General features: G+C 67.9%; 1 protein-coding gene across 4 annotated transcripts; it reads right to left on the bottom strand.

Annotated features, from left to right (window-relative positions):
- Positions 1-120: 120 nt before the first annotated feature.
- B3GAT1 (beta-1,3-glucuronyltransferase 1) lies at positions 121-24782 on the bottom strand. Of its 4 annotated transcripts, none has more exons than XM_025464840.3 (7): positions 24632-24782; positions 9370-9482; positions 9075-9221; positions 4435-4943; positions 3679-3975; positions 2895-2995; positions 121-1926 (listed from the first exon to the last, which is right to left on the bottom strand). In XM_025464840.3, the coding sequence occupies exons 3-6, from the start codon at positions 9184-9186 to the stop codon at positions 2909-2911; spliced, it is 1005 nt and encodes a 334-aa protein (XP_025320625.1). In that variant the 5' UTR covers positions 9187-9221; positions 9370-9482; positions 24632-24782; the 3' UTR covers positions 121-1926; positions 2895-2908. The 4 variants fall into 4 exon arrangements, with proteins under 4 accessions (XP_025320625.1, XP_025320621.1, XP_025320626.1 ...); XM_025464836.3 differs by having other exon boundaries at positions 9387-9482; XM_025464841.3 differs by lacking the exon at positions 24632-24782 and adding an exon at positions 21996-22250.
- Between the last annotated feature and the right edge of the window lie 907 nt (positions 24783-25689).

Genomic DNA, 25689 nt, shown 5'->3' with positions numbered 1-25689 from the left:
CCAGGAAGTCGGTGCTGTGTGCCCTGACCGCTCGGTGCGGATTCCGAGGGTAGCGCCTGCCGGACAGGCGCCAGGGGAGGTGAAGGTGAGCTGCGAGAATAAAGGCCGGGCTGCGGAGGGTTAGGGCTGTTAAAAACCATGTTTGACTTTTAATTTTGGAAACAAATTAAATACAGTTAAATTAAAACAGACCAGATGGTGCAGCTGCATGGGCCCCGCCGTCTCCCCAGGCTCTGTTCTCGGGGCTCCGAGCCCCGGCCCCGCTCCTCTGTGGTGCAGAGCAGGGACAGACCGGGTTTGCCAAACACTGTGGTCGCGACCCAGCTCTGATTTGGAACAAACTCGTTCCCGACAAAGATGAAAGCTGCAGTCCACCAGGGTTATAATTATAAATAAATACACATGCAGCTACGAGAGGCTATTAGGTGAAAAGAACGGAAATAGGATCCGCCAAAAAAAAACCCCAAAAAACAAAAAACAGAGAGAGAGAATATCCCCTTTTGTTGTTCATTATCAATTTCCTGAAAAACGAGCCCTGGGATTTTGGCTAAGAAGGTGGCCTACGACCAGCCAGGCTGCCCTGAGCGCTCAGGGCGGTGTCGATGAGTGAGGCAGTGCTGTGCCTGGGCAGATTCATTGCGGGTCGTGCACCCCCGTCCTCCCGCCCGCCACCCCGGCTCCGAGCGGCCCCGGGGACCTGCTGGCAATGTCCTGCCCGGCGGGGCCTGGTGGGGCGATCGCGGACACTGCGGGGCCCTGAATCCACTTCCCACTCGGTAGCCGGTGCCCCTTCTGACTGGTGGGCTGGGGACGCCCCCCAGGAGGGGCTGCGGGCAGGGGCACCGGTCTCGGGGTGTGCACAGAGGGGGGGCTGTTAGCGTTAAAAAATAAACACCTCTTGGGTTGGCTCAGGCTGTTCCTTTTTCTCGACTTGGGATGAAAATTGTGCTTCCAGCTTTCAGCAGAGGGCCGCGCGTCCGGGGAGCAGCGCGCACTGTTTCTGGGGGGCGGGGGGCGCAGGCCGCGGTCCTCCAGCCCCGCCTCGGGGACAAGGGAGCCGTAAGATGGCATGATTTGCACAGCAGCGTCCCCTCGGGGTCCGAGTGCCCTCGCCTGTTTGCACGGATTCCCTGAAGCCACAGCCTGCCCCCCAGCACCGCAGCACGGGCAGGAGGAAGCACGGATAGCCCCCGGGCTCACTCAGCCCCCCCAGGCCTCTAGGCCTCCACACAGAGGGCTCCTGCCTGCCGGGCCCGGGCGAGGGGAGGCCGAGTGTCCATGGGCCTCACGGTCTCGGTCCAGGTCAGGCCCCGCACTGGCTCCAGGGCCCCCCACCCTGTGCGCCTGGGAGCAGGTGCGAGGGGTGGGGCCGCCGCAGGGACGTCACCCCCAGCGCGGCGGGAGGCGTGGGGGCCCTGCAGCAGGACGGTCGCCTGTGGGGGTCAAGACAGCCTTCTCCTCTGGAGGCAGGAGCCCGGGGGAAGCCAGAGGGGCCTGGTTCCTTGGGGGTGGCTCTGCCCAGGTGTTCCCGGTGCTCCCCGGCCGGTGGCCTGGGCATCATGCTGGGCCCCAGGAGCGGGCGGGGAAGGCCACACTGCCCCAGACAGCTGGGGGCTTCTCACCTGTCCAGCCTGGCCTCACCCCAGGGCCGGGGCCCCCGCGCCTGCCTGCAGGCCACGTTGCGCAGGGAGCTTGGGCTGGGGCTGGCCCGCTGGGCTGGCGGCGGAGCCGGTCAACTGCAGGGACGAGAACAACAGGTCTGGGGTCTGTGCTTTAGCTCCTCCGTCCCGTGTCCTGGAGCAGGCTGGGCGCGCTCTGCAGCCCCCGGAGGAGGAGGGTGATGGTGCTTCCTCAGGAGGTTGTCTCGGAGGGACCATCAGCCACGGGAGACGATGGACGGCCAGGAACGGTGCGAGGAGGAGGCTCCTGTGCAGGGAGAGGAGGGACGTGGTGGGGGCAGCGGCGGCGGCCACCCGGCCCACGGTGGGCCCCGTGCAGAGTGCGCCCCGGGGTCCCGGGGCCCCTGCTTGGGAGGCGGGCGGGGCCTTCCAGTGACCAGGTGAGGGCGGGGACGGCTGCAGCAGCACCGCTCAAGCTGGACCTTGGCTCGGGGCCCGAACAGGCCACGGAACAAGCCACGGACACCCTGTGGGCCCTGCAGGTGGACAGAGCAGGTGTGATCCCGAAACCAGAGCCTGACTCGGGGATGGCGTGAGCCCCGCCATCTGAGCCCCCCCCCCTCGTGGGGAGATCCTAGCGAAGCCCGCGGACAACTCGGGACGGGGACCATCGGGCTCCGGCCCTGCCACCGGCTTCTCTGGGCGCCGTTCCTCTAGCGCTCGAATGGAGAGAGACGAACCGCGGCCCGCGTTGGACGTCTTGAGGAATCAAATACAAAGAGCAACACTTCTGTAGGGAAGACTGGACAGGTGCCCAAGATTGTGGCCGCACCCAGGCAACGCACCTGGCGGATCAAGCAGCGGAGGCCCAGAGCGCGAGGTCGGAGGCGAGCCGTCCCCTGCTGGCCGCCGCGCTGGGCTCTGGGGCCGTCCCCACCACGAGCCCCCTTCCCCTGCGAGTGCGGGGCCCCTGTCACAGCAGCGAGGACCCGCAGGGAGGGCGGAGCTTGGGAGAAAGTCTCCAGAGCTGTGCCTCGCCTGGGACCACAGTCACCACCCAGGTGACCGTAGCAACAGGGTCGTCACGAGGCCCCGTCCAGAGGCCGCCAGAGGCGCTGGTGGCAGAGGGCCGCAGCTGTGTGCGGGAAAGTGTGTTCCACGGGCAGTGGGAAGGGGACTTGGGCTATGCCCCGTTCATGCTTGCCCCCTTTCCCTGTCCCTGTCCCCCCCACTCAGTTAACACGAGAGGGTGGTTTGCCCGCGTCCCTGCCATACCTGTTTCCTGGGGCTCAGATCTCCACAGTGGGGTCGGTGAAGCCTTTCTTCCCCTCATTCACCAGCACCGGCTTCTCTGTCCGCGTGTGCCAGACCAGGATCTGTGTGTGCAGAGACACGGAACAACCTGGGGCAGGCCCTGACTCCGGCCTGCCACCCCGATCCCTCCTCCTCCTCTGCAAGCACTTCTCCTCCTGTTCTGCCCTCGATCATCGAGATTTTCTCCACTGTTTTTTATTTCTACCGACTGCCACCCCTACCTGCCGTTTGTACACATGATGCATTCCAAATATCTGCTGGAAACAAGTGTGTAGCTACAGAAAATACACGGGTCAGCCCCACAATCTCCTCTCACTTCTCGTTTCCCCCCCGTTTCTTGATAGGTTCCTCTAGAGAGAGAGAAACTTCTACAGGAGGCTCAGTAAAGCGACAGTCCAGGCTGTTGCTGAAGAAGTCCAAGCTGGACGCGGTGTGCACATCGGCGTGGGTGTGCGATGCGTGTGTGCATGCACCAGGCAGGCATGTGCATGGATGTATATGCACACGCGTGTCTGCAGGGTGGTCCCAGAGCCCAGGTGTTTCCAGGTCTGGGAGGAAATGCACCCTTAGGCCCCCCAGTGACCACCACCCTCGTTTCCCCACTTGATGCCCGGGTGATGGCCGAGGGGACAACCTGCCTGCGTGGGCTCGGCTCCAGGCTGGCCGCGGGCTCTGCGCCCTCTGCTCTGCTCTGCAGGGCGGCGGGGGGCTGGGGGGAGCATGCCTGGTGCCGCGGAGGGTTTACCTTGGTGCAGTTGGCTGCCTTGGGCTCCAGGTCATTGAGGGTGACGAGTTCTCGGAGGAGGCTGCTTTCCTGGTAGCCGCCTTTGACTCCGCGCAGCTTGAAGTAGGCCTGGCTGCGCTGCAGGATGAGCCGCAGGTTGACGGCAAATCCAGCCATGTCGATGGCGAAGGGCCGGTGCGGGTCGAACACCGTCTTCCAGCCGACCACCTTCCCGGCGCCGTTGACCCGCGGCGCCTCGTAGCGAAGGCCACCAACGAAGGCGACAGGCCACACAGACACCCTCCTGGTGCTGCGCATCTACGGGAGGGGATGCGGAGTGAGGACATGTGGGGCTGCCGATGGGGAGAGGTGCCCGGCCCGGGAGGAGGGGCCTGAGCTGACCCGGAGCCACGGCAGGGGCTGCAGACGCGCTCCCCGCGGGGACAGCCGCAGCCTGCCTCACCCAGGGAAAGGCTCCTCCACCTGACCTCAGCTTCCCGCCCTGCTGCAAGGCCTAGCCTCCCAATGTGGAGTCTGGGGGGACCCCTCCCTCCCCGGGCTCCCATGACCCCCAAACCCCAAGGGCAGCCCGGTCCACGTCGTGTGACCCACTGGCGGCGGCGCTGGGGCAGGAGCTGCGAGGCCACCGCTGCGGTCTGAGGGCTGCACCGCGCGGGGCGACCCCTGAAGCCCGCGGGCTTTTCCCGTCCCTTCCCCGCGGCCTGCGGTCTCCACGCGGCGCCCGCCCCAGGGCCCCCCGGGCACGCCCGCGCCCACCTCCTCGAAGAGCTCCAGGCTGTAGGTGTTGTCGTCGTCGGCGAAGTACACGACGCCGGGCTGGCTCGAGTTGCGCGGGAAGGTCTCGCGCAGCCAGCGCAGGGCCAGGTTGCGCTGCATGGTGCCCCGCGGGATGCGGGGGTCGCGGGCGTCGCCGCGCAGCTTGTAGTTGCGGGGCGTCTCCACGTGCAGGTGCGTGTAGTTGAGGCCCGTGTCGCGCAGCAGGCGCGCGGTGAGCGGGGTCCGGCGCGGCGCGTCCTCCACCACCAGCCAGTGCAGGTTGGGCACGTGCAGCAGCGTGTTGGCCATGCGCGTGAGCTCGGCCTTCTGCACCGGGCGGCTGTAGGTGGGCGTCACCACGTGGATGGTGGGCAGCGTGTCCGACCACGGCGGCGGCCGCGTGTACACGTACTCCGTGCGCACCACCTCCACGATGTCGCGGTCCGACATGCAGTACTCCCTGGGGTCGGCGCCCGGGGCCGCCTCGCGCCGGGGGTCCCTGCCGTCATCTGCCGGGGGGGGGGGGGGGGGGGGGGACACGCCGAGTGGGGCCGGGCCGCGCGGGAGGCCGCCCCGCCCCGCCCCGCCCCGCCCGGCCCCGGCCCCGGCCCCGGCCCCGCCCCCGTCCACACCCCGGGCCTGACACCGTCCACGCCCCGCCCCATCTGCAACCCGCCCTGCCCCGGGCCGCGCCCCCGCCCACATCCACACCCCTGGCCCTGCCCCATTCAAACCGGCCCCCCACCCCCACCCCGGCCCCAAGCCCCGCCCCGGCCCCGCCCCGTTCACACCCTGGCCACGCCCCCACCCCCCTCAACAGGATCCTGGCCTGCGCTCCTCCCTCCCCCAGGACCGTCCTCGGAACCCCGCGGGCTCGGGCTTCTAGAACTATCTGGAACTATCTAGAGCTAACGGAGAAGGCCGCGGCCCTGGAATGCTGCCCGCATTTCCGGGTCCGAGTCCCGAATGACACAGGAGTCGCCTCCCACCGTCTCCTCCGCCGGCTCCGAGCGCTTGGGGCGCGGCGGGCCACGTGCCAGGGCGGGCTTCCCCTCCTCGAGTGCTGGGCTCCACATGGCCGAGTGCCCTGCCGCTCCCCACCCCGGGGCCCTCCTGGCCAGAGCCGGCCGCCCGAGGGGCCTGCATGGCCCGGTGGCACTGCCCGCGGTGGTGTAGACGCTTCCCTGGCCTCGGCGCGCTGGGCCCCACTGAGGCCGAGGCCGGCTCAACCCCATTCCCCGCAAGTTCCTACTCAAGACGGTCCCCGCCTCCTGGTCTTAGGAGTCCCGGTGCAGCACTTCATACTCCACCACCACATCCGCTTCCAGGACCCTGCCAGGGGCTGGCAGGACAATTTGGAATCCTGAATCCATGATCGTTTGTGCTTTTAGCCGTTCTTAAATCCTAGCCCACACTAAAGGAGCGGTGTTTTAGCAGTTCTGCAGCTTTGATGTCCGCTCCCGCCCTGTACTTGTGGGGCACTCGCTCAGCCCCCCCCCCCCCCCCCCCCGAGGGCTGGCGAACCGCTGACCTAGGGTGCAGGGTCCAGCTAGCGTCTCCGCATCGCCCCCAAGGACACCACGAGGGGCAGTGGGTGAAACCTCGCAGAGCCCAGCCTCTGCTGCAACACTCACAGGCTGGGGGGCCTATTCCTTCCGGAAGGCAGTCTGTGCAGCTGGGGCAGCTCTATTGACCTAGCTTTTTCTTAGATCCTGGACATTTTCCTCATTAGTGAAGCAAGTTCTGTCAAGAGGAGAAGTCAGGGCCACTGGTACTGTTGTTTTTAATGAGCCCCTCCTCTCGGGGTCGGGGCTTTCTGTCTGAACCACTGTGTGGCCCCCCTGCTCTTACAGCCTCTCAGGAGGAGGTGGGAACAGTCAGGACATACCTCATACCTGGAGAGATCCCAATGCCTGGGCGCAGACCCTGTCCACTCGGTCCCTGACTATTGCCCTTGAGCATGTTACTTAGCTCCCGGTGCCTCGATGTCAGCAGCCGCAATAAGCAGCGGAGACCAGCACCTGCTACCCCTATAGCACCTCAGGGATCAACGAGTCAGTGTATGAAAGGCCTCTGAACGCCGCTAGGTCTGCTAGGCAGGCTGCTGTCACTTCCGCGCGTACAGGGAGGACGGGTGCCAGCCCTACGTGTGCCCAGCTTTGTGCAGCTGAGCAGGGGCGAAATAAGCATTCTTGCGATTGCATCGAAGCCTGGTCCCAGGGGGGATGCTCAGGATTGGCCCTTGTGTCCCTTCCCCTCCTTCCCATCACTGTCCCTAGCGGATGGGGTGTTATGTGGTGCTTGTAGGAGGTGCTCGTCGGAGGCGTGTCCCCGGGCTCTGGGAGGAGGTACGGTGAACCCAGAAGACCAGCTCTGGGCTCTGGGCTCTTAGAGAGTCACACAGGCCAATGGCACAAGAAGACCTACAGTGATGGCTAAGGAGCACCCGGGCCGGGGACACCATGTCCCCTGGGGTGTGAGTGCACGCACGTAGGAAGACCGGCTCAGCCCCTCTTGGGCAAAGGTGACGTTTTGGAGGGGTTTGGGGTCAAACTGGGAAAGCAGCACGAAGTTGAAGAAAGAGAGATGGTGACGGGGATTCTGACCAAGGTATTTTTAGGGTTTATTTATCTTGCAGTCAGTGAAACTGAGGCCTGGGAAGGAGGATTCAGAGCCATCCTCCACACCTTTCTAACATTCAAATCCTCCCAAACAGGTGGGGCTGGGCCCTGGCCTGGTTCTCCATGCACTGTGACCTGGCCACAATGTGAACTCAGCCCTTGTGCTGGCTGTAGGGCTTCTGTAACCTCTGGGTCACAAAGGACTCCCGGCCACCCGGAAATTATTTCATTGCAGCTTTCATCCAGCCCCCTTGGCACAGTCTGAGGGGACAGATGCCAACACCCTGTCCTCAGGCAGCAGCGTCTGTGCTTAGCAAAGCATTCTGAACCTCTGCCCCCAGAGCTCTGCCAAGACTGGAATGCACACGACACTAAGCCGCTGTGTAGATGGTAGCGAGCCCTCTGGGAAGACATGGTGGCAGGTTCGCCATTCCAAAATGAAGAGCACCAAAGAGAGATGCTGGAGGATCAAGGTCGGGAGAGGCTCCAGGTGCCCAGCAGTGGGCAGTGGGAATTCTGTGATCCTCAGCCTGGAAAGTCTTCCTCATGGAAGCTCCAGGAACTGCTGGGGCAGAGCAGGGCCCACCGCATGACTGTGGAGCAGCCTGGCTTCAGATTATGATTCCGGCTACTGCCGGCATCCAGATCACTCGGGGTTCTGAGCTACACGTGGATTTACAGGCCCTGCCTCAGACTCTGGGATGGGCCTGCTGCTTTCGTATTTTATCCTGCTCCCCATGTAAGATGCTGCACGTTTCAGTAGGAGACTTGCTGCCTTAGTATTAAGTCTGTAGGGCACAGAGTACACGGGAGGGAAGAAGAGCGTCAGGGAGAGACCAAGGAATGTGGGGCAGGCTAGACGTGGGGCACGTGGAAGGGGGCCAGGGAACAGGTAGCCCAGTGGAGCAGGAAAGGCCCCTGGTGGAGGGGAAAGCTCTGCACTCAAGGCCAGGAGAGGCTGGTTCCAGCCTGTTCATCCATGAGTACTTCGTGGGACTTTTCCTCTATCCAGGCCTATTTCACAAGGTAGGACTAGATCGGGGTCTCCTGCCTGAGCAGGAAAAAAGGGGCAAACGGTATGGTCTCCTGGAGTGGTTTAAAACACAGGCCCGAAACTCCGCCCATCCATCCTTTGCCACCCACAGCTGAGAGCAACCAGTCCTTACACATCCTGAGACTGCATGCAGACCTGTGGGTGTGTCTGTGCATGCGTCTATGGATGCGTGTGTGCATGTGTGTCTATGTGCATAGGTGTATCTGTGCATGTGTGCACGCATGTGCACATGCATGTATCTGTGCATGTGTCTCTGTGCATGCATGCGTTTGTGGATGCACATTCTGTGCATGTGTGTCTCTGCATGTGTGTGTCTGTGGATGCGCATGTCTGTTTCTGCATGCGTGTATCTACGCATGTGTGTGTCTATGCATGCGTGTGTCTGTGCATGTGAATGTGCATGTGTCTCTCTGCATGTGTGTCTGTGCATGTGTGCATGTGTGTGCATGTGTATCTCTGCATGTGTGTGTCTGTAAATGCACATGTCTGTGCATGTGTGTCTCTGCATGGATCTGTGCACGTGTGTGCATGTGTGCATGTGCGCATGCGTGTCTTGCATGTGTCTGTTCATGCGTGTGTCTTTATGGATGCATGTATCTGTGCATGTGTGTCTCTGTGCATGCGTGTGTCTATGGATGCGTCTGTGCATATGAGTCTCTGTGCATGCGTGTCTGTGCACGTGTGTGCATGTGCATCTCTGTGCACATGCGTGTATGTGTTCATGTGTCTTGCACGTGTGTATGCATGCGTGTCTGTGTGCGTGTGTCTGCGCATGCGTGTGTGTAGGTGGCATTCATCAGACATCCGGAGGGACCGAGACCCCCAGAAGGTAAGCTCTGCGGCCCGGCCCATCCTCCGGCTCCCCCAGCTGCCTAGTCAGCGGAAGTGCGGCCCCACCGGTGTTGGCTGCCGTCCTTCTTACTGTGGAGCCTGGCTGGGGACAGGGCCCGCGGTCAGGGGCTCACCCTTGTGCGTGGTGAGCAGAGGCGCGATGGTGCTCTGGTGCCACACGGTGACCAGCAGCGTCCAGGGCAGCACGATGAGGACAATCGCAAGGATGTCCCGTCTCTTCGGCATCTCCAAGGCTGGCTGGGCCCACAGCTCCTCCTTACCTGAGCGGCGGCAAGGTCAGGAGAAGGGTGGCCCCGGGGGCGACAGCAGCAGACAGTGGCAAGCACAGGGGAGAAAAGAACAGGAATGGGCCGGGCGGGCCAGGCGCGAGGAGAGCAGAGAAGCCGAATGTTGGCTAGCAGGTCTTACCAGCGCTCACAACCCACCCATTGCGGAAGCAGGTTTGCAGGGTCTGGCCAGGCCGGAGAGCGGGAAGGGGTGGCTGTGCCAGGGCGCGCTCAGGAGCCCTGCGAAGTGGACACCTGCAAGAGAGAGCAGGACGGGATGGCCAGAGACCTGGGGGCGGGGCTGGTGCCCAGCAGGGCCTGGCCGGGCTCGGCGCCGTCGTCCCCTGAAGCCTGCGCCACCGCCTCCCTAAGGAGTGACCCGGGCCCGGTGCCCTCGGGCGTGGGGACGTGGCGCGGCCCGCTTCCATGGCTCAGCGGGGCCCAGAAGCCGAGGGCACGGCCTGCGGACCCACGCGTCTCGTGCTCAGCCCCAGCGCCGCCGCCGAGCCCTGTGCCCTTTGCGAGCTCCGGCCACTCTGCCTCCGCGTGCTCTGCGGTCGGGGGTGGGGGTACTCGCTGCGCTCGGCTTCCAGGAGAAGCTCGCTAAGGCCCGCGGAGGCCACGGGATGTGTGCACGCGTACCCGTGCATGCTCAAGTGACGCTTTCCCCCAGCCGCGGTACCCGGTGCCGCTGCTGGGAGGTACTGGGGACAAGCCCTGGGCCCAAACGCAGCGCGGCTCTTCCCTTGGCTCCGGCATCGGCGGAGAAGAGGTGCCTGCGGGGCTGCGCGTCCCCAGGCTGCGGCCCACGCGGCAACGACAGGGGGCCTGGGAGACCCTCGGCCAGCGGGCGGGCCTGCCTGCACGTCTTGTTGGTTGTGCGGAGGGTCTGGCACCACCGTCGGCCGGCCGTGCTATCCTGCGTGACCAGGTGAGCAGCACACTGCCTTCATGGCCACCGCGGAATCCGTGCCACCCTGTCGCCTGCCCTCCTTCCCTTCTGTGCTGGGCCTCGTGTACGCTGGGAGCCCAGCCGGGGGGGCACATGCCAGCCCAGCCCAGCTGTGTGCACAGGTGGCCTCGGAGAGGCCCGTGGCCAGCAGAGCGCGGGCTCCTCATCCCTGGAAGGGGTCAGGAGCCGAGAACCTCCGTCCCGCCCCCACGGCCTCGTCTCTCCAAGTTTTGTCGCCTCAGGGAAGGACAGGTCTGCCTCCCAGTACCGTGTGGGGTTTCCGGGGCAGTCCGTACGTCTCCCCGGCCGGCTGCCCTCCTCAGGGGCGTGGAAGGCCCACCAGGCTTGCCCGTTACAGGTGGCGGCACACGACACGCACAGAGCAGGGACAAGGATTCAGGGGTCCGAGTTGTGCCCCCATCATGGCCTCTGCAGGCCTCGGAGCCCAGGCCCCCGCCCAGGAGGCGCATGTGGTTCTCTGTGCCAGGCTCGAGGACGTGGAGTGGCCTCTGGTCCCCAGCCTCCTGCCTCTGGCACCTGTCGCCCCCCCCCCCCCCCCCCGCGTGTCTGCTCGGGCTGCCTCGGCAAGAACCAGCTGTTATGCAGCACCTGGTGGCGTCCACAAGTGACAGCACGTCCCACTCAATGCTCGTGACACCTGCAGCCACAGGTGCCGCTGTAACCGCACTTCACGAGGGGGTCACGGAGGCCAGCGGGCACCAGTGATTGTCCAAGGTCAGGTCACAGAGGAGCCAGACGTGAGTCCTGGCCCTTGTGCTCCGCTGTCAGCAGGTCCCCGAGCCTGGAACCTCCCCGGGTGCAGGGTGAGCACAGGTCTACACGCAGCCTCCGGCCCAGGGCTGCCCCGGAGCCCCCCTTCTGCACAGAAGCTGCCTCCACCGTGGGGCCGCGGAAGTGTCTTGGCGGCAGGAGCAGGAGGCAGGCTCTGGGAGGGGAGGATGCAGGCCAGGGTGCAGGGGCCCTGTGCGGACTGATCCCACCTAGTGTTTTTGGCCAAAACAGCTATGAAGGGGGAGGGAGGAGGGGATGAGGGAGAAAAGCTCTAAAAATAAACTTAGCAATAAACCCAGTTGTGCATTAATTACTGTGGAAGCCATTACGGCTTGAAACCCCCATAACTTTATTGGAGCCTATTATAAGCACCGGAGCAGAATCGTGGAGCTAATCAGCAGGCAGTCGGGGCGTGCACGGAGAGCCCCCCCGCCTTGAGGGAGCCTGTGGCCGGTGGGGCAGGTGCGTGGGGAGGGACGGGGCAGGGGAGCCCAGAGCCTCGCCTGGCCTCGCATCCGCAGGGGTGCCCACCTGGGCGCAGCCTTGGCTCGCGCCCAGTGCTGTGTGGCCCCCACCCCCGCTACCCGGCCGCCACCCCGCTGGAGCACGGGGACACCGCAGAGGCGGCCCGGGTTGGGGAGGCAAGGCCGGGAGGAGGCCGGCCGGGGTCGCGGGGCCCGGGCCTCCCCGCCTGGCCCTCGTCACTTGCATCTGTGGTGGCCTCCATGGTCAGTGCACACCAGAGGCCCCTCCAGCCTCCCGCACGCTTGGAGGCCTCCGTCCACTGGACACAGACGACGGCAGTGTGGCCAGGGACGTGGGGATGAGCGGGCGGTCACCCAGCCAGGGCGCAGAGTGCTGCGGAGACAGGTGGCCGTGGCCTCGATAGCCTGCCGGTGGGGATAGCGTCGCCTTCACTGGGGCCTGGGCCCACCCTCCGCGGCCCCCACCGTCACCTGGAACCGTGCAGTCTGGGTCGGGGCCCTGGCTTGCTGCAATGGCACCGCCTTGGCCGCCTGACCTGGTGACGTTTAGGGCTCCGTGATGGTGCAGGGGGTCAGGTGGGCACTGGGGCGGGACGCCACAGCTGCACGTCTGTCTGTGCAGAGCTCGGTCAGGACTTAGGGGCCGGTTGGCCACGTGGCCCGCCGGGTTCTGGGGAGTCCTGGGCGCTGTGTGGGAGCCAGGGGCCCCCAGGTCCAGACGTAGGTGCCCGAGCCCGGGGCAGGGACAGGCAGCCCAGGAGACGCGGGGCCGGGGCCGAGCTGGACGGGTCGTCCAAAGGCGCAGGGGCTTCTCCGAAGCTGCAGAGCTCGGGGCTTCCTCAGCGCCCGAGTCCATGACACGCAGCTGATTCCCCTGCAGCAACAGGTCAGAGCCAGCGCGCCAGGTGGGTGCCTGGGGGGCTCCGGGGCGGCGCTCCCTCCGAGGCCGCAGGCTTCCTCCTGGCACCCCGGGGCCAGGGCAGGGGGGGCCTCCCGGGGTCTGGGAGCCACTCGGTGCCGCGCACGTGAGGCCGATGGAGGTCCCCGCACACAAGCGCAGAGCCCGTGGGCCAGGGGCCTCTGGAGGATGATGGAGCCACGTTCCCAGCGGGGCTGGTCGCCCGGGGAACCTGGCGGCGTCCTGCACGCGGCGCTGCGCAACACGCGTCAGCCTGACAAGTGCCTTTTAAGGAGCCGAGAGCTCCACGTGGGGGCACGCCGGGGCTCCGGGGTCCAGCGTCTGTCCTCAGCCCAGGGCATGACCCCGGGGGCCCGGGATCGAGTCCCATGTCGGGCTCCCTGCAGGGTGCCCACTGCTCCCTCTGCCTGGGTCTCTGCCTCTCTCTCTCTCTCTCTCTGTCTCATGAATAAATAAATAAATCTCAAAAAAACAAAAACAAAGAGCTCAACAGGGACGCCTCCCCCGACCATGGCGCACACGGCGGCTCCCCCAACGCACAGCCCGCGCGCTCGGTCCCGGCCCTCCTCGGGGGGACAGCCCGGCGCCTCCCGTGCCCCCGCGGCCTCCGGCGCGGATCTCTGATATGGTCCAGGCCCCCGAGGACACCTGGCCAGCTCTTCGGTGCCGCATCCTTGAAGAATCTTTACTTTTCCCACACGTTTTCACCTAATTTTGAGAGCCTTCTCTGTTGACTCAGGGTAGAGGTTTGTTGGGAGCCGGCACCCTAGTTTCCACAGAAGCCCCGCATTGTTCCCCACGGGACTCCCAGCGCAGCCCTTGATGGGTGCCGAGCGCGGGGCGAACACGCGGGAGCCAGCCCACGCCGAGCAAGCCTGTGGCTCATGGTCTGCAGGCCCGGAGGGCGGAGGCCCAGCGTTGCGCTAGCGCAGGCGGCCGTTGGCAAGCGAGTGGGTGGGCGAGGACGGGCCGGGGCCACCGGGGCCAGACCGGCTTGCGCTGTGCGTGGAGGGATAGGCCCCGTCTGAGCCGCCACATGGACGGGGGGGCCCAGGGGCGCAGGGGGGCCCAGCTCCAGGGGGCAGCTGGCGACCCGGGATGCGACCTAGGGGCGCGGCGGCAGGATGCAGGAACAGGGGACACTTTAAGGGAAGCTGGTGGGAGGGATGCTGGCCCCTGTACCCAGGCCGCGCTCATCCCGCAGGAGAGCATAGGCCTTGTCCCGGCCCCGCAGGACCCCTCGTGGGATCCGGGGTTAGCTCGGCCCGCGTAGCCACGGCTCAGGGCCAGTCCCCGGCCAGTGGACCCTGACCTCACCCACCTCGCCCCCCTCGCTCTCAACCCCAACCAGCCTCTGCATGCAGCCACCACCTCCGGGGCGGGTATGGGGGGGCGTGGGGGGGCACACAGGCCTCGCCTGCTCCCCGCTGTCCCCCAGGACACGTGTGGGGTGAGGGTCATCGGAGCCGCACTGCCCAGGCCCTGCTCCCCTTTGTCCTCCTGTTGCCCCCACGACCTCAGAAGACATGAGGGGGGTCCTGTGGGCTGCTGGGTGCAGTGGCCAGCCCCCCCCCCCCACCAACAGCCAGGTGCCCGCCGCCTCAGCAGCCCGAGGGCAGGCAGGGAAACCCGGCCCATGTCACCCCCGCGGGAACCGAGTGAGAAGCATCGCACATCGGCCCCAGGTCTCGGGGGGCCACAGGCATAGCCCCCCCGCCCAGGTTGCGGCCAGGGACCCGGGGTGCTCCCTACACCCACGCGCTTTCCGTGCCATAGGAAGGGTCCCTGCGTCCTGGCCTCGCAGCCCAGGTGCCTGCCCCTGGCCTGCCCTCCGGTGGGTAGGCTGGGCCGCAGGAAGGGCCCCGGTGCCCGGATTCCGGCGTGCCGCGCTGACGGGGGGCCCCGGCCCAAGAGGTCAGCCCCCACCTGGGGGCCCAGCCCCGCTGCCTGGCTCCTGGGTACTGCCGGGGACGGCGGCCGAGCACACCGTGCACCACCTGGCTCCGCGCGGGCGCCGCACACAGAGGGGGGCAGCCTGGGAGGCTGCGCTCCACCAGGCCTTGGTGTCACCTGTACCCGGGCTTGGTGTCATGGGCGCCCAGGCTTGGTGTTCTTCCAAACAGCCGCAGCAGACACACTCACGGATGCGGGGTTTTAGGTAGCCCCTTTGGTTTGGGTTTTTCTGCAACAGCCTTTGGATTCCAGCGGGCTCACGACTCCACAGAGGAGAGCACTGGGCTGGGCCTCGAGGGCCTTCTGCGAGGCCGAGTCCGTGCTGCTTCACCGCGGGGTTCAGACAGGGACGGGCCCGCGGGTCCCACGAAGGCCCTGGAATCCTGTCCCCGTGGCTTCAGGCAGAGGCATCCACTTGCCCCGGGGCCTGCAGGGGGGAAACGGCCAAATGCCGCTGCTTCTGGGGCTGCCCAGTGCTCCTCCCGGGTGGCCCCACCTCGGCCTGGCCGGGCACACAGACAGTGGGGACAGCAGGGAGGCAGCGGCAGCCGGGGAGGCGGGTAGGTGAGGGACAGGGGCTCCCGAGGGTTGTGCAGAGCTGGGCAGCGGCCTGCAGGCCCATGGGGCAGAGGGTGCCAGGGTGACCACCGGGGGTCTGGGCATGCAAGACATCCGGGGGGGAGGTCGTCTGCATGGGGGGAGCACTGAACCGCCCGCCTGGACTTTATGGGATGGGGAGTCATCCCTGCAAAGGGACTGCAGCCCGCAATCCCCTGCCCCTTGGTCTCTGGGGGCTGCTGTGGGGGGCTGCTGTCAGGGGGCTGCCCTGCCTGGGGGTGCCCTCCCCGCGGCTGCCATCTGCCGGCCCCCAGGGCCTGCCCCAGCTCTCCCACCACCCGGGTCCTTGAGTGTGGCCGCTCTGTCCACCCAGACAGCCAGGAGCACTCAGGGCCAACCTGCCGACAGCACCGAGTCCTACCCGACACCTCGGCTGGCCCACTCTCTGCCACGTGTGCTGCTGACAAGCAGGGCCTTGCCCACCGGGGAGGAACAGCAGGACTTGGGGGTCACGGGACCTTAGAGACGCACCCCAAACACCTGACCCTCGGCTCCTGATGGTGACGGCAGGGTCTGACTGTAGTCACAGCTGTCACCTCCCTTCCGTCCTCCCCCTGCCCTCCCCTGCACGCCCTGCCCTGCTCTGCCCTCCTCTGCCCTCCTCCGCTGCCCCCCTGCCCTCCCCTGCACCCTACACCCTCCTCTGCCCTCCCCTGCCCAGAGAGCCGCATTCGGACAGTGAAGCAGCAGAGAGCCTGTGCCCTGGACCCCGAAGCCCTGGGCACAAACCAGGGCCCCTCGTCCTGTGCCGTGTGATGTAGATGAGCGACGTAACCTCTCTGGGCCTTGCCTTTCCCATCTATGAGATGGAAATAAAAACAGTACTTCCCGCCCAGGGTTGTCCAGGTGATTAGGCCAAATCAGTATAAAAAGTGGCGCAGGTGCTGACAGGAGCAGCTGCCGCGAGCGCCGACCCTGCAGCCCTGGAAGGGCCGAGGTGGGCCTGCCCGTCCTTCCTGCCCTCCAGGTCCCTGCCCTGGACTTCGCGGAGGAGGCGGCAGGGCCTGACCCAGTGGGGCACCGACACGAACCTGTGACGTCTGCAGCCTCAGTTTCCCCTCCCCGGCGGCACCACTGTGTCTCCTTCACTGTCCGGATCTTCCATTGCGCCCTTGCCCCCGACGACGCGGGTTCGGTGCCCTGCCCCTCCCGCCTGCCTTGCCCTCGTCCTCGGGCCGGCGGGCGGGGTCCCCAGCGGGGGACACGTGCCTCCACCGGGTCCGCTCGGGTCTGGGCTCCGCCAGGCCGGGCCGGTGCTTCCTCAGATTCCAGCCCACTGCTGGCCCCTGCGCCCGCCGGCCGCGCACACTTAGACCTTTGTGTCTCCTGCTGACCGCAGCTGGCTGCGCGCGGCGTTCCAGGCTCCGTGCCCTGCGGCCGCCCACGGCCCCCGCCCCCCCGCCGGTCCCGTGTGCCTGCTGCCCACCGCGGTGTCGCCAGAGCCCGCGCCTCCCCCTGCGGCGCTCGGGCGAGCTCCGGAGCCGGGAGGCCGGCCCGCTGCATCCGGAGGGAGCTGCCCGTAACCACGCAGGCCGCCCGCGGGGCCGCCCCGGCCCTGGGAGCAAAGCAGGCGCCGCGCGGCAGCGCCTCCCACTCCTTGCACCTGCAGCGGCGCTTCTCCGCCTCGCCCAGAGCCCGGCCACGCCCCCAGGCCCGGCCACGCCCACCAGACAGACCACGCCTCCTCGAACCCGACTCCTCATTGACCCTGGACACGCCCCTCGCCCCGGCCACGCCCCCTCAGCCCCAGCCTGCCCCCTTGACCTCCGTCCACACCCCCTTGACCGCCAATCACGCCCCACGACTGGGACTTGCCTCGTGACCCCGCCACAACGCCTTGACCCTGACCACGCCTCCCTGGGACCTGCCACGCCCCTTGACCGCCTGCCACGCCCCCTCAGCCCTGGCCACGCCCCCGAAACAGGCCACGCCTCCTTGGCCCCAGCCACGCCCTCCTTGACCTTCCTCCACATCCCCTTGACCGCCAGGCACACCCCTTGCCTCCCACACTCCTCCTTGACCCGACCACGCTCCCTCGACACCTGCCACACCCCTTGAGCCCCGCCACGCCCCTCGACACCTGCCATGCCTCTTTGACTCCCAACCACACCCCTTGATCCCACGACGCCCCGACCCTGACCCCGTCCGCGCCCCCCACCCCGTCCACGCCCCCGCCCCCCGCCTCCACCGCCCGCACGTCCCGGGGGCTCCAGCTGCACCTGCCGTCCGTCCGTCCGTCCGTCCGTCGCAGGTCCGCCCGGGGCCGAGCATCGGCCTGGAGCTGGGGCCGCCCGCGCCCTCCCAGTCTGCACCGTCTTCGCCACCCGACTGCGGACCTCCCGGCCCCGCGCACCCTCCCCGCCGCGCAGCGCGCCTCACCCCCGCGCAGGTCAGGGCCACACCAGGCCTGCCTCGGACCCCTCCCCCTCCCCCTCCCCCTCCCCCTCCCCCTCCCCCTCCCGTGGTTCCAGCAAAATGCTCCTCAGCCTCTCCGGGTCCGCCGGGCGCAGGGCCCGCTGGAGACGTGTGGGGCAGCCCAGGCCCTGCGGAGGGGCCGCCTCCAGGGGGCACGGCCCAGGGTCAGGCCCCACAGACCCCACCTGACCGGAGGTGAGCAGAGCAGGAGCGGGGGCTCCGCGGGTCCTGACACGAGGGCAGCAGGGCAAGACAAGCAGGCGCACGGGGGCTAGACCGGCGGTGGTTGGCGGAGCCGAGTCCCACCCTCCCTGGCCAGGCGGCCGGCTCCTGCTGAGCCTGAGGCCACAGCTCAGTCCCGAACCCGGAGCGCTGACCCCCTAGCACCCAAGGATCTGGGCACTGGGAGGGCACAGCCGTCGCCTCTGGCCCCCGGCTCCAGGGGAAGCCCGGGAACGGGCTGGGTGGGCGCCACGCAGCGGCGCCAGAGCACGGAGCTGGGACCAGGTCGCGGGGACTGACCGGGCACAAACTCGACCCCTGCAGAGGGGCAGGCGGCGCACCTGACCAGGGCCTGGGGACCGGAGCCAAGCAGGCCAGCTGACCTCGGGGCCTGGCCCCACGACCGAGAGTCACGGTGACAATGGGCGGGGCGGCCACGCGGAGCCCCTCAGACTGTGGGTGAGGCTGGGGAGTGTGCGGGCGGCCAATGCTGATCTGTCCCCGAACTACGGTCCTTCCTGCCCGTGTGTCGTTCGGGCCGCTCTGCCTCAGTTTCCCCTGGTGCTGATGTCTCTGCAGATCTGAGTGAGGGTACCGACCGGGTGGATCCGTCCTAAGCTCGGCGCCCGCGGCCTGCCCTTCCTGCCCTGGCGCCTTCCCCAGCCCAGCTCCCCCCAGGCCCGAGCGTGCAGCGTCCACGCTGTGCAGGTCCCGCCCTGTAACTGTCGGGACACTTGCTGGTGTTCACACTGGTCTCCAGCAACTGGGCCACGGCTTCCTCTGGGCACAGCGGGCCGTACTTACCCCAGGATGCTCCCACAGGGTCCAGGCCCGGGCACGGCGCAGCAGCTGCACCCGTACCCCTGTGACTCAGTTTCCTTATCCGTAACTCTTGCTGGGGCTCTTTTTGGGATCCCATGAGGGGGCCCGCGGAAGCCATGCAGCGTGGGGCCTGCGCACAGTCTGTTCTACGACCGTAGGCAAAGCAAAGCAGGAACTGTGACCGCCAGCACTGCCGCCACCACCTGGTCTCAAGGTCCAGCTGAATCCACGTGCCTGCAGGACAAGGGCACAGGCAGCCCAGCCCTCCTCCTGGGGCAGCTCTTCCAGCAGGTTCCTCCTCGCGAGGCTGAGGCTGTGCCGAGGCCGGAGCCCCCGGAGAGCGGGCACCCCGCAGGGTGAGGAGCAGATGCCTGGAGGCGGCAGACGGGCCACATGGGGAGGCCGAGCCTTGGGCCTCGGGCAGGGCTGAGCCCTGGATGCTCCGGGGTTCCCCTTGCTCTTGCCCTTGGCACAGGTGCCCGGTGTCCCCTCCACGCAGCTCCCTCGGGACGGCACTGCCTTCCTTGCTCCTCCTACAGATTCAGGAGCCCCAGCAGAGCGAGGGTGGGCTGGGGGGACGGCCGGGCCTGCCCTGTGTGGCCCCCCACCATCAGCCCGGGTCCCGCCGACCCTCTGCAACGCTCGCCCCGCGCCCCCAGGGCTGAGAGCTGGCCATCGTCAGGGGTGCCCTCCCCGCGGCGGTTGGACACACCGAGCGCAGCGTCCGCCTGCAGCGGGACGTCATCCAGCCAGGAGGCAGGGGTCCTGGGCCCTGCCACGACCCGGGGGAGCCAGGGCCACTGTGCCAAGAGGACAGCCACCGTGCCTCACATCACGTGGGGCGTCCACAGCAGCCAGACTCGGACGCAGGGGCACAAGGGCGGCTGCGTGGGGTGGAGGGGGGCGGGGTGCAGAGCGGCCGCCCTGGAGCAGTTCCCGGTCTGCCCAGTTTGCCAGGTGACGCTGCGGAGCCCGACGGCCGCGCGCAGGAGCGAATCGTGCCCAGAGCCCTGGAAGCCGTGGGGCTGGCAAGCTGTACGCCGCGAGCTGTGCCCCAGGGCGCCCACGGCGCTGGTCGTCCCGGGCTGTGGTCACTCGTGCCAGCGACGCACCCCCGACAGCATCCCCCCACAGCGAGGCGGCGATCTGCGGGGCTAGACGCGGCCCTGCCTTAGTCCCAGCAGGGCTGCCACTGCACCTGCCCGGAGGGTCGGCGTGGAGCCAGGGGTGAGCGAGAGGAGCCGTGCGCTGAGGCACGCTCGCACAGGGCAGCCCGCTGTGTCGCCTGGCCATGACCGGGGACCGCCGGATGCGGGGCCCCAGAGAGGCGGCCATGAGGGCCAGAGGACGTTAGGACCAGCAGGTGATGGCTCAGGCTAAGAACACTTCGGCCGAGGTTCAGAAACGGATGGAAAAGGACAACCGCACAAGAGGCTCCAGTGGAGCAAGTTAGGGGTCCACTGACTTAACTGAAGTTTCCTATGTGTTTTCAGTGTGCTGCCCGTGGCCTGGGGCCCTGACACCCCCTGGGGTTGGGCCAGAGACAGTTTAGCTTGGTCCTTTGGGCCCATTGTCAGGGGAGGGGACAGGAGCCTTGTCCCAGCCGTGAGGAGGGGGCCTTGGGCCTTGGCGTCAGCCTCTACCCTGCCTGGCTGAGGCCGCTCCGCTGCCCTGGGGCGCTCGTCGTCCTTCCCCGGGGACAGGTGGGTGGATGGGAAGGAGGAGAGGGAGTGGCGACGCGTACATCATGGTCTAGGACGAGGCCCGACGGTGCCGAGAGACTCGAGGTAAGCCTGGAACCTCTCTGGGCATCGGTTTCCTTATCTCTGAAAAGATGGAGCAGCCCGGCGTCACTGAATCCATGCGCCGTGCAGAGCCCTGTGGGCAGGCTCCTCGGTGTTCACCCAACAGGCCATGGCGACACGCGGCGAACCCTTGCTCCCCGACCCAGCTCCCCAACGGGTCACGTGGCTCACGGTCCTACTTAGATGAGGAAGGCAAGGTCCTGCGAGGCCCTGTCACCCTAGTCCCGGGTCTCTGTCCCGTCTACCAAGCCCCCTCCCTCCTGGCTCCTCAGGCCGCTGAGCTCCAGCAGCCGTCTCCTGGCTCCTGCCCTGGGGACCGGGTGGGGGGGGCCCAGGCAAGAGCCCCTCAAGCCTGCTCCATCCATGCCCAACAAGATGCCGGAGGCAGCTGGGACCGTGTTCGCCCCTTTTATTTTAAACTTATGGGGGTGGGGGCTTCGGGATGCTTTTCGGTTGCGATAAAAAGAGAATTTAAGTCATATCCACTTCCAGAAACGTGAGCCCCTCTTTGTCGGGACGTGTCACGGGCCAAGGAGGACACAGTCCTCGCCTCACTGCCCCTCGGCAGCCGAGTGGTGCAGGGGTTATTCTCCGGCCACCGTTCCTCCACAGGTGAGGAGCCAGGCACGGGAGCAAGGGCCCGAGCTGATGACCGCCGGCCCGGCCCCTGCAGCGAGCCACGCACAGCTGCTCAGCGTTCAGGTTACATCGAGGAACAGGAATCGGTAGGCAAAGCACTTGGTCCTCACGATGAACTGTGCGGACTCATTCTCCCCTTAAACCTCCCGGTATTAGCCCCATCCTAGAGACGAGAAGCCCGAGGCACAGGTCAAGTCCCGTCCCAAGGCCACACAACCACCGAGAAGCAGAGCCGCGTGTGAGCGTAGCCAGGCAGGCTCCAGGGTCTGCGCTCCGAGCCCAAGGCTCAACCAGCGGCAGCGAGTCCAGAACGGCGCTTTAGAAGGACTTGCTGTGGTTCGGGGACACTGACGCTGTGGCCACTACTGCATGTGCAGACTGAGCTCCTGAAAGGTGGAGAGAGCCCGCCCCACATCTCCTGGGCTCTGGGCGATGGTCAAACGGGCAGCCCAGGGTCTTGCTACAGAGACGCACGGCCTCGGAGGCCAGAGCGCCCAGCTGCCTCGTGGGGAAGGAAGCCGCATGGGGAGAAGTGACGGGGCTCAGCCACATGCACCGGTCACAGAGGGTGGCCCCAAGGCGGGGCCGCGTCCCACCCTCCACCTCAGGTGCCCAGAGCCACACTGCCGTGTCTCTGCTCCCGCCAGCCTTCTTCCCCCACAAAGGGATGGCAACGGCTCATAGTTCCCACAAACGAGGAGACAGAAGCCCAGCCCGTGGCCCTAGTACCTGCTGAACCTACACAGCCTCGTGGCAAGCTTTACGCCAACACGAGCCAGCTCCTGGGGATCCGAAGAGACCCTCCACTTTTGGGCCTGTTGGTGGCGAAACCCTAATCCCTGCCAGGCACTTGGCTGGGAGGCTGCCCGCCCTGCTGTCAGCTGGTGTGCACAGCGAGCGCAGACTCATTTTCATATTGGCTGGAGCTGAACCTCATTAGAAAAGTAAATTTGCTGTAGCTGCAAAAAAAAAAAAAAAAAAAAAAAAAAGCAACCCACATAACCCTTTCCAAAGGCTAAATAAAAACTCCTGATTTGGGATTATTTGATGCCTTATGTTCCCAGCACTGGCCCAGAGCCTGGAACACAGTAGGTGCTCAGTCAATGTCTGTGGAAGTGAAAGGAACTTTGAGTGATGTCCGTGTACCTTGCCGTCTTTCAGCGGGGATGACAAGAGGTCACGGAGCTAGAGCTCGCGCGAGTCGCTTTGGTCGCTTCAGGCCGGCACGGGCTGAGGAGCTGGAACGCCTACACTGACCACTGATTAGACGCGGAAACACCGCTGTTGCTGCTGCTCCAAGGAGGCCTGAGCATGTCCTTGCAGCAGGGGCACGGCCAGCTGGGGTGGCGTGGGGGACAGGGGGGCTGTAAGCACCCCAGTGTGATGGCTTCCAGGGACGACACAGAATGGCTACTCCAAATTCTAGAGCCATCCGGATCCTGGAAGATGATGGGGGAAATAAGGACGTAAATGAGCATTCGCTTAGCACGTCCCCTAGAACAGCCAGGTGAGGGGCGGCCTCTTGAGTTTAGGTCGTTAGGAAACCGGAGCCTAGAGGGCTCGGCTTTTCCCAAAGTCCACTCAGCTGGTCCTGCAGGAAACAGAGCTGGGCCCCCAGGCCTGGCTGAGCGCTGGCGCTGTGCACTGCACCACTCCCGTGGCCCCGAGGCTCTTCGGCAGGGTCTCCAAGGAGAGTTCTCTGTTCCTTCTCCCCAGAGTCCACACCCTTCCCCACCCCATGGCATCCCAGGACCAGCAAGGGCCCTGGGGCAGGGGCCAGGAGATGGGGAGGCCCTCAGGACTGGGGTTGGGCAAGAAGGTCCTCCCAAGACCCCTGGCCCACCAGCCAGCCCTCTTTGGCCTTCAGGCCTCCCTCTGAACCCTCCCCCGTATTGCTCAGAGCCAGGGAAGCAGCCTCCCTGAGGAGCCCCTGCCCTGGTGGGTGACTGCCGACCCCGGGGCGCACGGGAGGGCCCTGTGCTGGCCCCACAGCACTGCTGGGCCAGCCTGAGCTGTGCCGCTGCCCCCGCCCCGTCGTCCTGTGGGCTGTGGGTGAGCTCCTCTGTCTTTGTCTACTGTCTCGGGCTGGCTCCCCTGCCGGCCGCGGGCTCTGCCTCGCTTCTCCTCTAAGGTCAGCAGGCGGCGGCCTCAGGCAGCTCTCCCCTTCCTCCCCCTGGGCCAGGCTCAGCCAGCACCCCAGTCCTCCAGCCCTCAACTCCCACTCGCCAGCTGCCTGCACTTCTCATGCCTGCAGGGCTCCGGCCTGCCTCCCCCTGCACCTCGGAGCCAGCACGGCCGGCCTGGCCCCCAGTGCTCGGGGGCTGCGGTGGGGAGCTCTGGGCTAGAGACCTGGGGGTACCTCTGCCCTCATGGTGCCTTCCTGGGGAGCTGGGTGGCTGCTGCACACCCTGGTCCTGTCCCATCCTGGGATTTGCCTGCCCCAGGCTTCAGGTGCACCTGCCCTGCCTGCCCACGTGCAACCTCCCTGCACACAGTCCGGTCCACGCGAGCTTCCAAGCGCCTGAGAACAGAGCGCTGCCCGGCGCCCAGGGTCAGGTACAGAGTGGGCCCCAAGTTCTGTGCCCCTCGTTGAGCCGTGAGCCCTGGCAGGCCTTCCCGCTCCCACCGAGAGGCGCAGGGCAGATGGCATGGTCCCCAGACCCTCTGGGGGTGCTGGGTGTGCCTGGGCAGACGGGACCCTCTCTTACAGGGTCTGGGGGAGGCTCTTTGCTCTGCACGAGGGAAGCGGGCTGTGTGGTTCGGGCCAGGCAGGCCAACCCTGGTCGCCAGTCAGGCAAGCTCAGGGGAGACAGCCCCTGTTGGCAGAGGTGGGGGACATGCAGACCCTAGAAAACCCCGGAGCATCACCCCGTGGAGCTGCGCTCCCCCGCGGCCCCAGGACCTCAGGAAGCCCGAGCTTCCCCCCGCCCCAGCAGCACCGACCTCCCAGCGCTCCGAGCCTCCGAGCGAGGCTGCTCCCTGGCGCCCACCTGGCTCCCGCGGCGCCTCCCGGACCGGCCCCGCAGGTGGAGCGCCCGGTGCAGGGCCGGCAGGTGCCCGCGGAGGCTCCTTCGGGCCGGGGCTGGAGGTCCTGGGAGCCTCCGCCGCAGCTTCTGCGGGGACTCGTCCCGGGAGTCCTGGGCGCAGGCCTGGCCGGGTGGAGGCCGTGGGGCCCGTCTGTGGCCGCGGCGGGCAGGGGTGTCGGGGGCGGGCGCCCGGCTCCCCGTCACCTCCCTTCTCCGGCCGGGGTCCCGCAGCTCCCCCGTCCTTTGACCCTGCCCCAGCCCCGCACCCCGCCCCTGGCTTCCCTTTCTCAAGTTGTCGGCTGGGCTCAGAGGCCTGAGGCCTCGGGTGCCGCGGGGCTCGGGCCCGGGCCCTGGTCCTGGTGCTCGGGGTCCCGGGGACCCTGTGCGGCCGCGCGGCGGGCAGCCCGGGGAGTTCAGCCGCCTGCGCCCGGCGGGGCGGGGGGCGGGGGGCGGTGGCGCGGGGGGCGGGGCGTGCAGGGGCGCGGGGCGGGGGGCGCGGGGCGCGGGGCGGGCGCTGCCCCAGGCTCCCCGCGCGCCCGGAACCACCTGCTGAGGCTCGGGGCGGCCGGCAGGTGCGGGGCCAGCTGTCCCCAGGCGGGCGCAGGGCAGGGCCGCGGGGGGTGTTCCGCAGCCGCCCCCGGCCCCGCGCCCGCCCGGGGGACACGGCCTGGGCACCGCGGGGGCGGGGGCGGGGCGGGGGCGGCGGCGGGGGTGCAGGGCTGCAGGGGCGCGGGCGGGGGCGGGGCGGGCACTGACCTGCGGCGGCGAGTCCGGAGCGGCCCCGGCGCGGTCCATGGCGGCGGCCCCTACGCGCCGGGCCCCGAGCCCCTCGGCTGCTGCCCCGGGCCGCGCGCTCCTCCCGCCCCGGGCGCTCTCGGGCTCCGGGCCCCCGGGGGCCCCGTCATAGCCGCCCCGGCCCGGCTCCGGGGGGCGCGGGGGGCGGCGGGGCCGGGGGGGGCGCGGGGCGCGGGGGGGGCGCGGGGCGCGGGGCCGGAGCCAGCAGGCGGCGGCGCGGGTCCCTGGGCGGCGGCGGCGGCGGCGGCGGCGCGGGCGCGGGCGCGGGTGCGGGTGCGGGTGCGGGTGCGGGCGGCGGTGACAGCGGCCCCGCCCCGCCCCCGCCCCCGCCCCCCGCGCGGGCCCCGCCCCCTCCGCTCCGCTCCCCTCCCCTCCGCTCCCCTCCGCTCCGCTCCCCTCCCCTCCCCCGCCCCGAGCGCGAGCAGCCGGCGGGACCCGCACGGCCCCGGGCGCTACCAAGCAGGGCGGCGGGGGGGCCCGCGTTGGTCTCGCCCCGGCCCCGGGCCCCGAGGGTTAAAGCGCGGCCCCCCCCGCCCCGCCCCGCCCCGCCCCGCCCGGCTGCTCCCGGCCCCGCGGCCGCGCTCAAAGGGTGATTGTCTCCCGGCGGGCGGGCGGGGGCGGGGCTCGGCGGCAGGGCGGCCAGCTGGGGCGGGGGCGGGGGCGGGGGCGGCGCCCCGAGGGCCCCCCTCGGCGCCCCGGACGCTCCGAGGACAAAGCCGGGGGGCGGGGGGCGGGGACGGAGCGGGCCGCGGCCGCGGGGAGCGGGGAGCGGGGCGGGGGCCGGAGTCCTGCGCAGGCACGTGCGCGTGTGCGGGCGGCGGAGCGTGTGCGGAGGCTCCCGGCGCCCGCAGGCCCCGCACCCCCGGCTGGCCCTCGCCCCGGGCACCTGCCGGCAGGGCCCCTCGGGGCTCGGCACAGCCCAGGGAGGCCAGCTCCTGGAGCAGGGCCGGGGGAGGGGGCCTGGGGGAGGAGGGGCGCCTGGGGACAGCAGAGGGGCCTGGAGGAAGTGGGGGTCCCTG

The sequence above is a fragment of the Canis lupus genome, chromosome 5 (assembly GCF_003254725.2).
Source record: "Canis lupus dingo isolate Sandy chromosome 5, ASM325472v2, whole genome shotgun sequence".
NCBI classification, from domain to species: Eukaryota; Metazoa; Chordata; class Mammalia; order Carnivora; family Canidae; genus Canis; species Canis lupus.
Note: the sequence above shows the minus strand (reverse complement) of the source record. Positions and strands in the feature narration are given on the sequence as shown.

Excerpts from the sequence above, each read along its gene's own strand:
- B3GAT1 (XM_025464836.3), bottom strand. Across the intron at positions 4,944-9,074 it reads TCTGCTCACCACGCACAAGG|ATGACGGCAGGGACCCCCGG; the intron begins GTGAGCCCCTGA and ends CCCCCCCGGCAG. Across the intron at positions 3,976-4,434 it reads GCCTGGAGCTCTTCGAGGAG|ATGCGCAGCACCAGGAGGGT; the intron begins GTGGGCGCGGGC and ends CCCCTCCCGTAG.